The following is a 15,516-nucleotide window of genomic DNA, read 5'->3' as shown; positions in this document are numbered from 1 at the left end:
ATAAATCAGATCATGCAAAGTTTTCTCCTGCTAATGACTTAGAGAGACTTCAGTCACTGAAATCAGTAAACCTTTTTCACTCAGTCGCCGAGGATCTGTCCCAGACTATGCTCACCTTGGAGAGTTATAAAATGCAAGTCATAAAAGTCTTGCGAAGACTCAAAAACCGTATAACTTGGGAATTCTGAAAATTAAGTGAGGGAATTTTGTTAGTGCTCAGCATTTTCTTAAATTTACTTATGTTCCAGCTGTATCTGTCAGTGAGCAGGACATCTGAACACCTTGAGTTCATAACATCACTTCTTGATAGAATTCAATTCTGAATCATCTCTGAATCAAGGCTCTTGAATTCAGTTTCGGTCTTTCCTAGCTTACAAAAGGAAGTTTTGACTAATCTGTATCATTCCTGGATGAAGAACAATGGCCTGCTCCTTTCCCTCTTAAGAAAGAGAAGTGTAACTAATATGGACAAGATATGGAGAAGCTTATCCTGGATGCATGTGAGCCAGCAGTTTCTCAGGGTCAAATATTCTCACTGAGCTTTTAAAAACAAAAATTAATAGAAGTCGAAATGGAAGCCTATTTCACACTGACGCTCATGTTCTGTGGTCAGAACAACCTGGAGCCATGCCAATGAGGTTCAAAGAGGTTGTAGCTACTGTGCAGCCATCTTTTGTGAAGATGCACATGCATCATGTTCATTTCTCATAAATATTAATTGATTCTTCTTTCTTACAAAATTCCATTTCCAAGATTTATGAGCTGGCTTTCCTCTGTGGATAGCTATACATTTCTGTTCTATTGTTATGGGTGACGTCTCTGTCCATGGCAGGGGGTTTGGAACTAGATGATCTTAAGGTCCGTTCCAACCCTAGCCATTCTATGATTCTATGATCCATTTAAACATATGCATGTCTTTGTGACCTATCAGCTGGACTGTGGTAATGTGAACTGCTTGGATATGAAACCTTCAGCATTTAAAAAATACAAGATAGTACAGAATATTGGGGAGATTTGGTTTATCAGACCTGGTAGCAATAAGCATGTTTATTGTACCTTCTTCCTTGCACAGTAGTTTCCTGTGGAGAACTGATTAAAGCGAATGCCCAGTTTCAGCCTGTACCTTAGAGGCTTCATAGCATAGGACAAGGGTTAAAGACCTACAAAAGCTTGTAGGTCTGGTGTGAAGACTATGACTGACTACTTCACCTTTGGGATCTATTGAAACTCTCCAAGTTACTATTGTATGGTAACAGGATGCTCATAGAGACAGGTACAGGTTCAGAATGGAACTCTGCAAGAGTCAAAGGCACCTGTGAGCTTCACTGCTTTCCTTACCAAAGGCAAAAGGATAAAAAGCCTTTTTCCAAATGATTCTCAGATTATGCATTTACAAAAATGTTCTAGAATCTTTTCTCCTGTATTAGGGAAATAGCACTGCATCTTAGGCTTGGTACATATTGCAGTCTTTTTTCCTCTGAAGAGGGTCTGAAACAAAACAGTGTGGTAAATGATGGCTGCATGTTTTGTTATGTTAATAGAATATGGCATTGCTACTAGAAGAACTTTACTGTGGTCATAAGCTGAATCTGAGAAGAGAGGAAAATTCCCTTTACATTTACAATTGGCTTCAAGAAAGCAGGGTCAGGTGAACACTGAGCACATAGGAAAACTCATCCTTAAGCTGTTTACATAGGAGGAAGGTCCCGTATGTGCTGTGAAGAGGTGACTGCAGTAAAAAAGGTAGTTAGCTAATTAGCTCTACAGCCTCAACCTACTGTATAGGGATTTTTTTTCTTATTTTATTGATCAATTTTAATGCCAGATAATAGTTATGCAAAGATGCTCCCCTCTCTTCTTTATTCTTCTTTTTTTTTTTTTCCCCCCTGTATTCTCAGAAGTTTTCAAATGAGCTGGTGTCTGAAAATAACTTCTAAAAGTCAGAAGGAGTGATGGTTTTATGGATACAGAATATAGGCATGTTATACTGACATGCAGAGATGTTAATTTATTCTGTTTGGATGAAGAGAAACAGATGCATGCTAGGAAGACACAGTAGAACATCATGGTATAGTGCAGGATAAATTATTCTTCAGTGCTTCACAGAAACCTGAGCCTCTGAGCCAAATTTCCCTTTTAAGATGGGTTTAAGGAGCCAAGATGGCTTTGTCTATATAATAGAAGCAGTTTCTGTAAGAACAAAGGTTACCTTCAAATACAGAGCTTGTTTGAAGTTACATAGCATCAACAAGATTATACTTTGGAACCACTCATCCACAGAAGACAGAAAATTAGATAAAATGTCAACGAAAGTTATTGGAAAGCCAACATAGCAGTAAACCAGATCCTGTGTTCTGTTTGCTGAACTATAACATGTTCATACATTGGTAGAAGACTTGCAGTTCAAGATTTAAAGTTATGCCAAATTTCTGATTGCCCTGTCCACCAAAGGCTGATTCTGCAAGGCACATTTCTCTTGTAATGAGAGCTCTCAACACTATCTTAACAACAAATGACATTCATGGTACATAATACACCATAGAAATGTGCTTAAGCATGACTTTTTTCCATGTGAATTTGAAAGTTCATATCTGCATAACCTATTCTGATTCAATGCCAAATCTATTAGACTGACTTGCACTAAACAGGTCCTTATTTGGAGAGTCTGTGTTGGTGGGATGACTATTCATGGAATAAGATGGTGCTTGATTAATGATATCAAAATCTGGGCCATAATGAGAATATCACTATGGAAGTCATCGAACAGTTATTGGCCTGTTGGCAGCTGTTAGTGTGTTATTCCAGAAGGCCATAAATGGTGGTAGGAATTCTTGCAATACATTTTTAAAGGAATGTATGTTGAATTTACAGCACTAATTTGAGTACTTGCACTGAGGATTTGTAGGAGCAACACCATTTCAGTTTTCTTTCTTTCTGGCCATATGGAAGCACAAAGTTAGCCAGAGACATGGATTGCTCCTTGAAACACAAACTAGTAGCTTAAATTAAAACCAGTTGTCTAGGCTAACTCTTACCATTATAAGTTAAATATTCTGAGTTTTGCTAAAACACAGAAGAATAATTATGGAAATGATTTAAAATTTTTGAGCTCCTAGTAATAAAAATAAGATTCTGGATTTGAAATATCATTAGATAGGTACTGGGCATGGTCTCTTGTTACAAACTGATTTACATTCCTCATTTTTCATCACATACTTCAGTGTACCAAGCATTAACAAAAACTTTTAGGATGCCTTTAGCTGCAGGAAGTGGTTTACTAATAAAGAGTTTAATGTAAAGTGATTGAGCTGCAAAAGTTTGACTATGACTCTGAGATTCTCTGAACACCTCCAGCTGATGCGGTGTCTGCACCAGTGTTTTCTATAGAATAATCCCTTGAATGGAAACGGGTGATATGGATGAAGGGGTTTCCAGTCTGCCTTCAGATCAGCATGTGTATTATTGATTTGATAGTGCTGTGGTGTCAGAGACAAAGTGAGATCCGCTCACCAAAGCCCACTGATGAAGTGAGGGGCTGTGAGTGTGTGGTGCAAAGCCAAAGCACAAAGTGCTCCATGCAGCATCGTCTTCTGGCCAAAGCCAGTTAGAAGCCATATATGTTTAACAAGCATATGTAATGTGCAACTGGGGACTCATGCTAAGAAAGTTCTTTTAGGGTGGCTGTGGGGAAGATTGTACAGTCTCCTTTCCATGCACCATTTCCCCTCCACTATGAGTGCAGAGAAGAAAAAGGAAAAAATAAAACCAGATGTCCTTTAAATACTTTCCACCTAGTCTCATGCAGCTTTGCTATTGTCATGGAAATGTCTGTGAGAATAATCATTAAAGAATTAATAGTCTAAAATATGACTTCAAGTGAGAAGTTTATTCTGTGTTGTGGGCAGGTAAAGATGTCCTCTGGAGCCCATTCTGATCCTAGAGCAACAGTTAGATTTTAAAAGAGAGACACAGAAAAAAAGGGTCTTTTCTTTAATTCCTAGTTCAGGGCCTGTGGTAGAGTCACAGCCTTTGCATTGTCTTATACTGGGTACTTCTCTAGCCTTGAGTTGTGTGACCTAATGCAGGGTCATGGATCCAAGAGTTCTCAAGAGGGGTACAGAGCCCAGATAGAGTAAACAAAAAATGAAATAATACCATGGTGGTTTTCAAGCTTAACATTGTATTTGAGATCACAACATAATAAAGCTCGTCTTTGGGAAGACCTGAAAATCCTGTTTTGTAAGAGTAAAGCACAAAAAAATGAAGAATATAAGTAAAAGCCAGTGACACTTTGAGACTACAGCAGAGCTCTCGAAGTGTACAGCAGTTGCCATGCAATTCTTCATGCTTGAGAGCAAGCCTGTGTGAAGAGTCTTGTCAAATGCAGTAGATTCTTGTTCAGCCTATGGTTTTGCATAGAATAGACCTAAGACATTCAGGAGAGTTTAATTACATCATTACTGATGTGTATTAAAAGGAACCAACTAACTTGTTCTAACATGTAAAAAAAGACTTCTTCAGCTTCTCTAGCCTTCTGCTTTAAAGTTGAACCTAGCTGCTTAGGTCTTTGTGGTTTTCCAGTCCTGGAGAGTGTTTCACAGTAATTTGTAACTTTGTTAAGGATACCTTTTATTAGTCTGATGTGTCAGAGAACCAGCCCTTAATAGCAGCAGGATACAGGAAGAGAACTGTAGCTGGGACAAGACATTTTGTCTGTGAAGTTTGGAAAGGGCAAAGACTGGAGCAGGAGTTGTATTAATAAGCAGGATAAGTGTACGAAGCCATCAAGGCCTCTGACTATGCTGAAGACAGATGAAACTTTTCAGGTCTGTCTTGGCCAAAATACATCTGTATGTTTTTTCCAGAGTATTCAAGACAAGGGTAGTGGTCTCCATCTCAGTGGAGGGATAGATCCTCTCTGCACATGCTTGTGGAGTAGTATCTCTTCACTCCTTGGTGTGCAAGCAGTCTAGTAGTCCTGCTGGTGGTTGCTGCACCCTCTTTGAATGGGCCTTTTGACCAAAGAAAGAAAAAAGGAGAAAATGGAAAACCTTGGGACATGTGGTCCCCAGGGTACAAGAGTAAATGTTTTCGTTTTGGAAGCGTTGATAGTATTCCTGCTTCTTTGCACACTTGATTGTGTCCTAAAAATTAAAGTTTGGACAGTTTTGATGTTTCCAAGGAAAGTAATGATGGCAGTGTGCCATGACTGTTTGAACTTTGAACTGCCGACCATGTGGCCGTGACCAGATGTTTATGAGGAGCAGTAACACCAGGCTACAGATGCAGGTGCGGAAATGTCCTTAGAATGTTCCACATAACATCAAAAAAGATATTTTCTCACTTCTAGCCACCTTTCATACTTGACTTGCAGCTGTAGTCATGGAACCCTGGAGTTCCAGCATCTCCATAAGTGCATCATTGCTTGATGAGCTTGGTGGGTTCCACCACCTCTCAGAACAATTAATGAACAGGTCTGGAGTTCACCACGGACCCATTACGCTCAAAAAAAGAGAGCTGCCAAATTCTTTGTGGGGAATGATATTTCTTCTCCTCAAACAAGAACACCACCAAGAAGCTAAGATGGAAAGGTACTGGAACCTTTTTGTCTTGTTTTTATTTAAAAATGTTACAGTTAAGCATTTCCACCTATGGGAACAATTATCTTTTTGTGTATTTAATATCCCTTTGGATATTTTTATATCTTTCTTTAGTTGCCACTGAAGATAGTGTAGAATCTGAGGACCCAAGCACAAGGTAAAGCTTGTGAGCACCAAATTCTGGATGCGACAGTAATAATGAAGGTTCCTGTGGCTCTAGGAGAGCAAAATGGGTGAAAAGACTAAAAATATTACAACCAGATAAATGTATCTCCTTAGTATTTGTCATTCCCTTACAGGGACTGGTAAGGACATTTCATGGGTGGTTGACCAGCCACCATCTACAACAGCTGGTATGTTAAGAGATGTGTTAAAAGCATTCAGTAAGAGACCCATAGTTTACCTCTTCTCTGCAGTGTAAGAGAATCCTTCAGATACCTGTAAAACTGTTTTCATGGACTTGTAGATTATTTTGCTGTGCTTAGCATGATGGGTGATGTGATGTGACATTGAGGAGATGATGCTCTGCTCTGGGAGGAGAGTCCCACATAGTCAGGCCCAAAGATCTCCTCTAGGAAGCAGCAGTCTACCAACACTTTAATTGTGGTTTCACTTTTGGGAAAAGAAATTACTGATGGGTTCTGTGCTGGAGGACTTACTTGGAGATTCATCACTTCTACCCTAGTCCATACATGTTGTGTAGTGATCCCCGGCTATGGTTCTAGCCTGCCCTTATTTCTGTACTTGCTTTTAAGATGTGTGATTCATGAAATTCACATCTATGAACATGACCAGCTCAGTGAGACGTTTCCTGATGAAAGACAATAAGTGAATTAACCCTCAAAGGGATGAAGTTTGCTGTAAAACCAGCTAATAAGTCTGTACATCTTAAGCGTTTTCCTTGCGGGTTGTAGTGAATCAGCTTTTGTCTTCCATTAAAAATCCTGGCTTTTTCATCTGGCATGATGATATATTTGAAGGAGAGGAAAAAGGCATGACTTTCATCAGGTGTCTGTTTTAACCAAGCAAAACAAACACATATAACAGGAATTTCCTGGTGATTCTTCAAGTGCTCTGACCACTGAGGCTGGATGCTCAACGCGAAGCCTGGGTTTAAACAGGAGCCAGCAATAATATACATTACGTTATTGTCTGTAGTCTAAACATTGTCATGGTCTCCATTTCATCCCCTGGTACTGTAGGACTAGCTTCTCTTAATCTGCTGGTCTAAGCCCTGGGGTTGGACTGCATAATATTACTAAGTTATTTGGAGTGTACTCCATCTATAAAAATATTGCACATGGCTTTTAACACACACAAACCTGAATCTGCCCTGCTTCGCTGTTGGTGGCTATGTCATTTGTTTCTCATCCAGGCACACTTTCTCTCTTAATTTCCTTGTTTCCAGTGTTTTGGCTGGGAAATTGAAGTGCTTTCAGATATCATAATACGGACACTGTAAGAGTGTGATAGAATGAGTTCTTCTGCTAAATATGGAACCCACTGTACTTCCAAAAGTAGCAGGTACTTTTAGAGACTGCATGGATTAAATACATTCTCTTAGCTTCACTGTTTATTTTTGGGGTTTTTTGAGGAAGTTTCTGTGCAAGGGTCTCTTAGGTACTTTGAAGGAGTCAGGATGTTTCAGCTACACTGATTGACATGCTGGAAGTCAGGATTGCAGTAAAAGTTCTTTTTCCTTGGAATCTTGAAAGCCTCTGTCTGTTTTGAGGTTGAGTCCATGAGAGAGCTCTGCAGAACCTGAACTGCATTGTATGATTTTCCCTGAAGTGCTTAGTTTTGTTTTTCATATTTCATTCCAACAGTTATTATGCATAGCAAGTGTACACTCAATGGTGCAGAATTTTAATGTATTTTCAGACTGGACAGATGAATTGTGGAGTCATATCTCCTAGAGTAAATGGCTGCTATTTGGAATCTGATTTTTGCACTTTACTGGATATTTTTAAAATAAAAATTCTGGAAGCATAGAAAAACATTCTTTAATAGAGAATCTTTTAATCTATATATTTATAAAGGGTAATATCTTTTTACCCTTTATATTATCACCACCATTCCTGAAATAAATTAGTATTTACTTGATATAAGATGGAATGACAGTAAGGGCAATTTGCTGATTGCTCTGGCACCTTTTTGACTTTGTGAATATATCATCACGAAGTCTTTAATACTTTAATATACCAAATAGGTGGAAAAGAATGTGAATTTGGACTTCACTCATTGGACTGTTCTGGTTAAGATGCACTTTTCCTTAAACACGTGGTTTTTATCATTTAGTTTTTCTGGTAAAAAAAAAAACATCTTTGGTAAAGATGGTATGAGTATCACAGCAGCTGACTCTAAGAATGAACCACATAGATACTGGGTCAGTAGAGTAGATTCAATACAAAGAAAGATATGCCACCCTTATCTTAAATGTTCAGTATTATATTGCACATGGGGCACATTCCAAGGCAAACTTACAGCAGATTTTCATGTAGAAATGCTCCTTTGCAATTTGAATAAGTAATTGTCTGCAAAGTGACCTCTCTCACACAAGTGCTGTTTGAACCCTGGGTTTTGAAGTCTTATAGTAAGACATAACTGTTCTCTAAGTTTCTTTAACAGAATACCGGTGACAGCTCTGAGGAATTAACACCCCTAACTTTAATGAAATTATGCACAAGCTCCATTTGGAGGCAGTGATTCAGATCAGTTGATGAAAAAATTGCTCTGCATGTCCCATGTCTATAAGCAGTGCTTTCCTGCAGCAGCGGCTGTCGTGTTCTGACCTATTGTAGCTGGGGAAGAGAGTTATTCTCTTGTAATGTATTTTGAATTTGCACTGTTTTCTACAGTTGAACATGTTGATTTTAGGTTTCATCAGTTCTATCTGAGCAAAAACTAGAAAGAAATCAGTTTACAGTTTCATTTCCCGGACTTGAACATTAGAGCCTTGATTTTGTTACAGTGAATGATATAGTTATGTTACAGTTAGGCTGAAGGAGGCAACCAAGCTGACTGTATAATGGTGATTTAGCTTGGAAGTAAAATATTAGATGTGCTATTTGTTTTGTTTCAGTTTCCCACTGGAAGGCTATTACTTACAAATTGTTTTTCCATGGAAACTAAACTATACTTGCAACATTCTAGGCTAATTCAGCTTTGTCACACAAAAGGGTTTTTCCACACAAAAAGGGGATGTGACATGTCTGGAGCACTCCCCCACCTTTGTTTTCCCGTGGGGCAAGATGAGAACTGATGGAAATGTGACATTTGAAGCTGCTGTGAAGCAGCCGGTAAGGAAAACTTGCTTTTACTGTGTGTATCAAGTGATGTTCTTGTGATGAGTAAAGAGGTAAGGTAAGAAAGAGGCTTGCAGATGTAAAAGATTTGTTTTACTGAGAAAGTAAATTCTGTTGGACTGGATTTAATTAGTGCAGTTGAATTGTTGTCTACTCCAACAGAGGTCACAGAGGAGCTTGAAGGCTGCTGTTATCTCTGCCTGGAGACTGAGAGAAGGACTCAATCTCCAACCACAGTGCACTTCATGGCATTAAGTTTGCATAGAAATGCTCATGCTTTGTGGTAGATTGATTTTTATATTCAAATCTGGGACATTTGATTTTTCAACTGATTTTTCTTTTTTTTTTTAGGAAAAAAGATTCGATCAAATTTTGGAAAAACCTTGCAGGACATTGACTCAAAGAAGGAAACTTGATAGTAAAATGTGATACTCAGTCTTTGTTATCTTTGTTTTCCTCCTCTAGCTGAAGTGGTTCATGTCTCAGCCCCTGAGAAGCTCACCTTTGAGGAAGCTAAAGAGCTGTGTCGGAAAAGAGATGGCGTTCTTGCTTCTGTTGGGAACCTGTATGTGGCCTGGAGGAACGGCTTTGACCAGTGTGACTATGGCTGGCTGGCGGATGGCAGCGTTCGTTACCCAGCCTCAGTTGCAAGGCCCCAGTGTGGTGGAGGTTTACTTGGGGTGAGAACCCTGTATCGCTATGAGAACCAAACAGGCTTTCCTTACCCAGATAGCAAGTTTGATGCCTACTGCTATGAACGTAAGCTTTTTTTTTTTAGTTATAATTTTCAGTATGCTCATCATTCTAAGCCTCAAAAGTGTTTTCTTTAATACGTATTTTGTTCCAGTTCTTGCAGAGTGCATGAGTTTTTTAAAAAAATGTTTTATCACTATGGCTTTACAAAAAAGAGTAAAGTCAAACCAAAAAAATGTCTTAAAGCAACACTGGCAGTTAAAGATAGGCAAAGTTTTAAGGTAAGAGTTCAAAATGAGTAATGTTTTTACACAGAGTGACACACTGTACCCACAGTCACCCTGAGTCTGTGGATGCTACATATTTTGGTGCCCCTGGTATGTTTGCATCATGTCAATGAACATAAGAACAGATGAAATGTCCTACTTGACCAGGTGAATGACTGTCATCTAACTTGATATTCTGCCTCCAGTGATTGCAGTAAGAGAGGCTGTTCTACAGACTGCGCAAAAGCATGGCCATTTTTAGGTCTCTGAGATACCAGTAATGTGAGGGCTATCTCTGGATTCCAGGCATTTTGTCTCATCATAATTTTTAGCATTTTAAAGCAGCTGTGAGTTCTAAAGCAGTTGTAAATTCTCTTCTCGCTTACCAAGTGTTGCGTGTGCCAGTTAGCTGGTGCTGTGAATGGTCTAAATTGCCACATCTCCTCCACACCTGTAGCTTTCCTTTGGCTTTGTGGTTAAATATTCCTCTGCAACCCCTTTCATCTTCAGTGCCAGCAGCCTGGCTCTGCTGTTATTATGGTGCAGCCTACACTGGCATAAGTTCCTTTTGTCCCAAAAGGTCTTCCTCGAACTGATCACTTCATAGGCCATCACCATGGAGGTCCTGGTCTCATTTGCCTGGCTGACTCCAGAACATCCCTCCTACATTTCACTTTGTCATTAGTGATGAGTACTTACTCTTTCCTTGCACCTCCAGAAACCCATCCTTATATCTTATGACGAGCAACATGCAATTTCTGTATAGCTAACAGATAACTGTGCCTGTTAAGAGAGCATCCATCACCTTACTTCTATCCTTTAAGTTCCTCTCCAACACAGGAGTGTTCTTCGTGCAAGAGGGCACTGATACTGTTGGAAGGTGCATCACATCTAAGATATCAGAGTGCTTCTACCCAGCTGAAAATCCTGCTTCCCTGATACTTACAGCCTCCCAGGGAGACTGGGCTGCTCAACAGTTTTCCTGCAGGAGTCTCTGTTCAAGGAAATTCCTGTGGTTGCAAATAGTACAATTGACATCAATATGTAAAGGCTACTAGTGTTGAGTTAAAAGTTCAGAACCTGGTTTTTAACTAAGAATATCTAGCTTTTTGAGTGCAGTCCTATGACCATAATTCAGAAGTTCTTGAAACGGGCAGCTTGTACTGTCTCCATTTTTGTGGATGATGAACCAACTGCAGCTGCAGATCTTTCCAACTTAGACACTGAAGGCGCATTTATGAACAAACCTTACTGTTTTGAGAACAAATCCCAACATCTGGTGTAATGTTACCCTCTGGCTGTTCTCAGACACTCTGCAATGTCTTAAAATAAGATTGTTTTTTTCCTTTATTGCTTGTGAGTAAGACGCTAAAACTTTGCATGTGGAAGTAGTCCTAATGGACTTCAAGGGAACAGGAATAAGAATTAGGCAAGTTCAGGAGTGTGTGCTCTAATTTGCAGAGCAGAGTTTTGTCATATCACTCATACTGTGCCTCTCTCAAATTGTTTATGAACGGTTTTAAGTATCATGGGTAAAATTGATTTTAATAGGGAAAAAATTCATCAGTCCTTCTAAAAAGACTGAAATAGGGACTGTACGTTTTGCCTGTAATCTCATCTGTAGTTAGGACAAATTCCAACTTTCGGTTTGTTTGTGTGAATTTCACCCTTTTCAAAGTGTTCTTTCTGGAAGTTTTATTTAACAAATTTTAGTGACATACTATTTGTTCTACAGCCATCCTTGATAAGTATTGGATTGTTGCCTTTTGTATCTTGCCCTTGATACACAGAGAATAAATATTTCATCATTTTGGAGTCCGGGAAGTAGACAGTCTATGACTATCAACCCTTTTACAAGAAAAACAAGAAAAGACTAAACAGAACCAACAGTTTGGTAGGGAGTGAGCTACTCTCTAGCAATTGTAATTGCATTGAACATTAAATCAGAATTAAATAAACTCTGCAAGCTAGGTCACTCAAGTTTTGCCAGAGACATCGGGTTTTGTGTAGGGAAATGCAGGAGTGCAATGCTGAACCAGATACCCTCCTTCAGGGTGCCTGTCTGACACATATTTCAGAAGTTACTGAAAGCTCTCTCTCGCTCTCAGAAGGTGCTTGAGATCTCACAGGAACCAGCTGTAATTCTTCATTGCTTTTGCTAGACAATTTATGTAAGTGGTGAATAATGAGACTCGCTGCCTAACATTTTGCTCTTCCACATCTCGAGCAGCTGCCTGAAGCAGCGGCTGTACAGTGAGTCACTTTCTGCTGTTGCAGCCTTGGAGCCAGCCCCTTTTTTGGGGCAGAAAAAGGGAGAGAAGATAAAAAAAAATGTTTCTACAGTATAGCAGGAATCTTGAGTTTAGGTCCTTGTTTCAAGCCAACTTTTGTCTGGAAGTTTCTTTCAAACTTCCCTTTATCTCTATTTCAAAGTTTCAGTGCAGTAGTCCACCACATAAAGTTCATCATCCTCAAGCTCTGACTGCTTTTAGCTAGGTACAAAAGCTTGTACACAGTGATTCCTACCATGCCACACAACAAAACTGTCCTCTCCAAGAGCTTGACTCTTTCCACTTTACTCCAATCCAGTGCTTACAGCTCTGACTCTGCTCATTATGTGTTTCAGATTAATTACATTGTTGTGTTTCCCTCCTCACCCGAATACCCAGTCACACCCGCAAAAAAACTTCAGTTGCTGGAAGAGAATTAAAACGGGATGTTACATGCATGTATGAGATCTTGAGCCAGCTAAAGTTTAAAAAAAAACCAGGCTTGTTCCTGCCTCTGTGAACAAGGTAGGATCAAGCCAGCTATCCAGGTAGCTCCAGGTTTGCAACACAGATCACAGAATCAGCTGTGTTGGAAAAGACCTTGCAGATCATTAAGTCCAACCTTTTAATAGATGTTAATCTGTCGATCTCAGTTTTTTTATGGTATCCCTGTAAAATTTCTTCTGCCTCCTGTGTGAAAACTAGTGAAGTTCCCATTGACTCAGCTCCAAGGGTAATGGCCACATGCTGCGTATTTAGTCTGAAGTCAAATGGCAGTGATGAAGGACCTACATCTGCCACTTCTACTTGCGCTGAGTAATGGTATACTCCTCAGGTAAAACCATCAAAACAAATGGCTCCCAGCCACAGGAAGGATGAGTCCAGCGCTTGAATTTACTCATCCTCTGAAGCAATAGATTTGTGGCAGAGCAGGCATCTGTTTTAGTCATTACAAAAACAAATTGTACATTTAAGAAAGGGCGTATCTCTTCCTTCAACACTGCTTAGAGTCTTCTGTGATTAAGAGTGTCTTTGGTAGAAAACCTCAAAATATTAATTTTAAATTGCAGTTATGAGACAATGAATATTTTGAACATTTTGCTTGCTTTTAAGAACAAATCACATTTATTAAAATACATGAAAAACAGTAACCGAAGAAGTAACTTAAAAATGATATGCACTAGTTTCAATAAAACAGCCAACCTGGACAACATTTAACGGTACAGTTGAGTTCAGGATTTTAACTTCAGCAGTTAAAACTGAAAAGTTAAAAACTTCAGCATTTTTGGCTAAAAAGTGACATTATACCCAGTGCCTTGACTTTATGAAAATAAAAGTGGCCCAGACTAATAGTACATGATTTAAAATCTGAAAATCTTGTTAAAAAAACCAAAAAGCCTTCATCACTTTGATCGCAAGTGTTTTTCACTCTACAGAAACCACATAGCTCTGGGTTTCTGAAACATTATCCACGTTTCATCTCATCCCTCCAAGACATTTTCGAGGCTTTTTAGTTTCTTTTTCTTTTTTTTTTTTTTTTTTTTTCTGAGAGATCCCTTATCATGTATCTGATAAGGCTTGAAAAAATTTCGTGTTAGACACATGATTAAGTACTTGAGGATTCTTGGAGGCCATCATCAGAGAAAAAGTTTTTCAAGTGTTAATATATAGAACTCCTAGAATATTAACATATTTACAAATAAAAAAAGAGAACGACTGTTGCTGAAGGGTTATTTTTATTTGTAAGAGAATAAAACATTGCATCAGCAAAAAAAGATTTCATTTTTAATAGGTCCCTATTTAATAGTTCTTGCATAAAGCTAAAGGGTATTTAATTCCATCCCGCATCCCTCCAGTCTCATCAGCTCTAATCCACTGCAGTTTGCGGGAAACTTGCCACAGACTTCAGCTGACTTTGAATGGGGCATTTTATACTACAGCATCTGTAGAATAAATTGTGCTCCAGAAGTGCACTAATCAAAATGTATGCAGATTTTGTCTTACATTCCTGCAGCAAAACTGATCTTGATGAACTTCATACACAGAGGTAGTTGAGTGTTTGAAACATAAATCTGCTTTTTGCTGAGAAATGCTGATATATTAAAGCTGATTTTTTTTTTTTCATAGAACTGTACTGATTTTGGCAAATCCTTCAGCAAAACATTTTTTGCTTGACTCAAAACACATGTTGGCCATTTTGCTCTGGATTTGACCATTTTATTTCAGCTTTGCTCTTTTGTTTTGACTTTGTTTTGTGCACCTTTGTTGTTTCTCTCTGGTTATGCCAGTTTGGTTTGGCATTATGACTTCATTTTAGCTGGAGATTGGAAAATTTCAGTTCTGAGACAACATTGCCATATGTGTTCATCAGGAATGGAGTCTACATTGTTTTAATTGTTTCAATATAGCCTCATCAGAACTGTATCCAAGTCAACTACTGCTTGTGACTAAGGGCTTATTTGATGCTGCATCCATCTAAAGCTGAAAATCATAGTGCACTTTATAGAAGAAATATAGAAGTAGCAACCTTCATAGCATGTAGCAGGACAGGCTTTTGTAATGTGAAAGCGGAGAATGATTGTCTCTCTGAAAACCTCTCCTCTGCCCACCCCAAGAACTCTCCAACCAAATCCTCTGTTTATTGTTCCAAGGCCACTTGCATGCAGTGTTCTTCTATGTAGGACGTTAGAGCAGAGAAAGAGGGAAAGAAAACCTCTTCTCTGGGAGGTCCTATAGCATGAGCAACCATGATTGTAGGCTCAGAAAACATCAACTGTGCTCCACTTGTCCAGCTGCAGCAGAAAGCATAAGATCTTTAGGCATAGCCTGAAAGCTGGCAGAAGAAATGCTGTCTTCCCTTTTGCTGCATGTGACTTAATTTGGAAAACTTTGAATAACTAGGCAGTTCTGTCCTTCTCCACAGCAACTGTTGGTAGCTGCGTATCCCAGCTATTTCCTGGATGAGAGAATTATTTCCAGCTTGATGTCAGGGACTGTATTACGAGAGATCTGTAGATTTTTGAACAGTTCAGGAATGACCACAGAATACTGAAAACATGGGGTGTGGTGACACCCAGGGAAAGAAATTGTCAATCTGAAGAAAAAGAACAACAAAAAAAGTTGACTTAGATGAAACAAAATATAGTGCTGAACGTAATAAAGCCAGTGTTCTCCACCATTTCACAGTCCAGTATCAGAATGAATAAAATGCCTTTGAGCAGGCAAGCATCTCAAGGTCATGGCACTGGCTGCAGTGTATACACTGTTGGTATCTGTTCATACAGTTGGCTCTGTTCATGCTTCCTTCCCACCCTGTGAAGTCAAAGCTATCCAAAGGGCTTAAGCTGCCTTACTGAGGCTGCTACCACCAGATAACAATTCT

At 39.1% G+C, this 15,516-nt stretch overlaps 1 protein-coding gene across 2 annotated transcripts in view; it reads left to right on the top strand.

Moving 5' to 3' along the window:
* Window positions 1-15,516, top strand: part of VCAN (versican) — a 108,617-nt gene that overhangs the window by 29,846 nt on the left and 63,255 nt on the right. For both annotated transcript variants that reach the window (XM_030512325.1, XM_030512326.1), the window contains exon 6: window positions 9,371-9,664. In XM_030512325.1, coding sequence (XP_030368185.1) covers window positions 9,371-9,664 — 294 coding nt within the window. The remainder of the gene's footprint in view (window positions 1-9,370; window positions 9,665-15,516) is intronic.

The sequence above is a fragment of the Strigops habroptila genome, chromosome Z (genome assembly GCF_004027225.2).
Source record: "Strigops habroptila isolate Jane chromosome Z, bStrHab1.2.pri, whole genome shotgun sequence".
Lineage (NCBI taxonomy): Eukaryota > Metazoa > Chordata > Aves > Psittaciformes > Psittacidae > Strigops > Strigops habroptila.
Note: the sequence above shows the minus strand (reverse complement) of the source record. Positions and strands in the feature narration are given on the sequence as shown.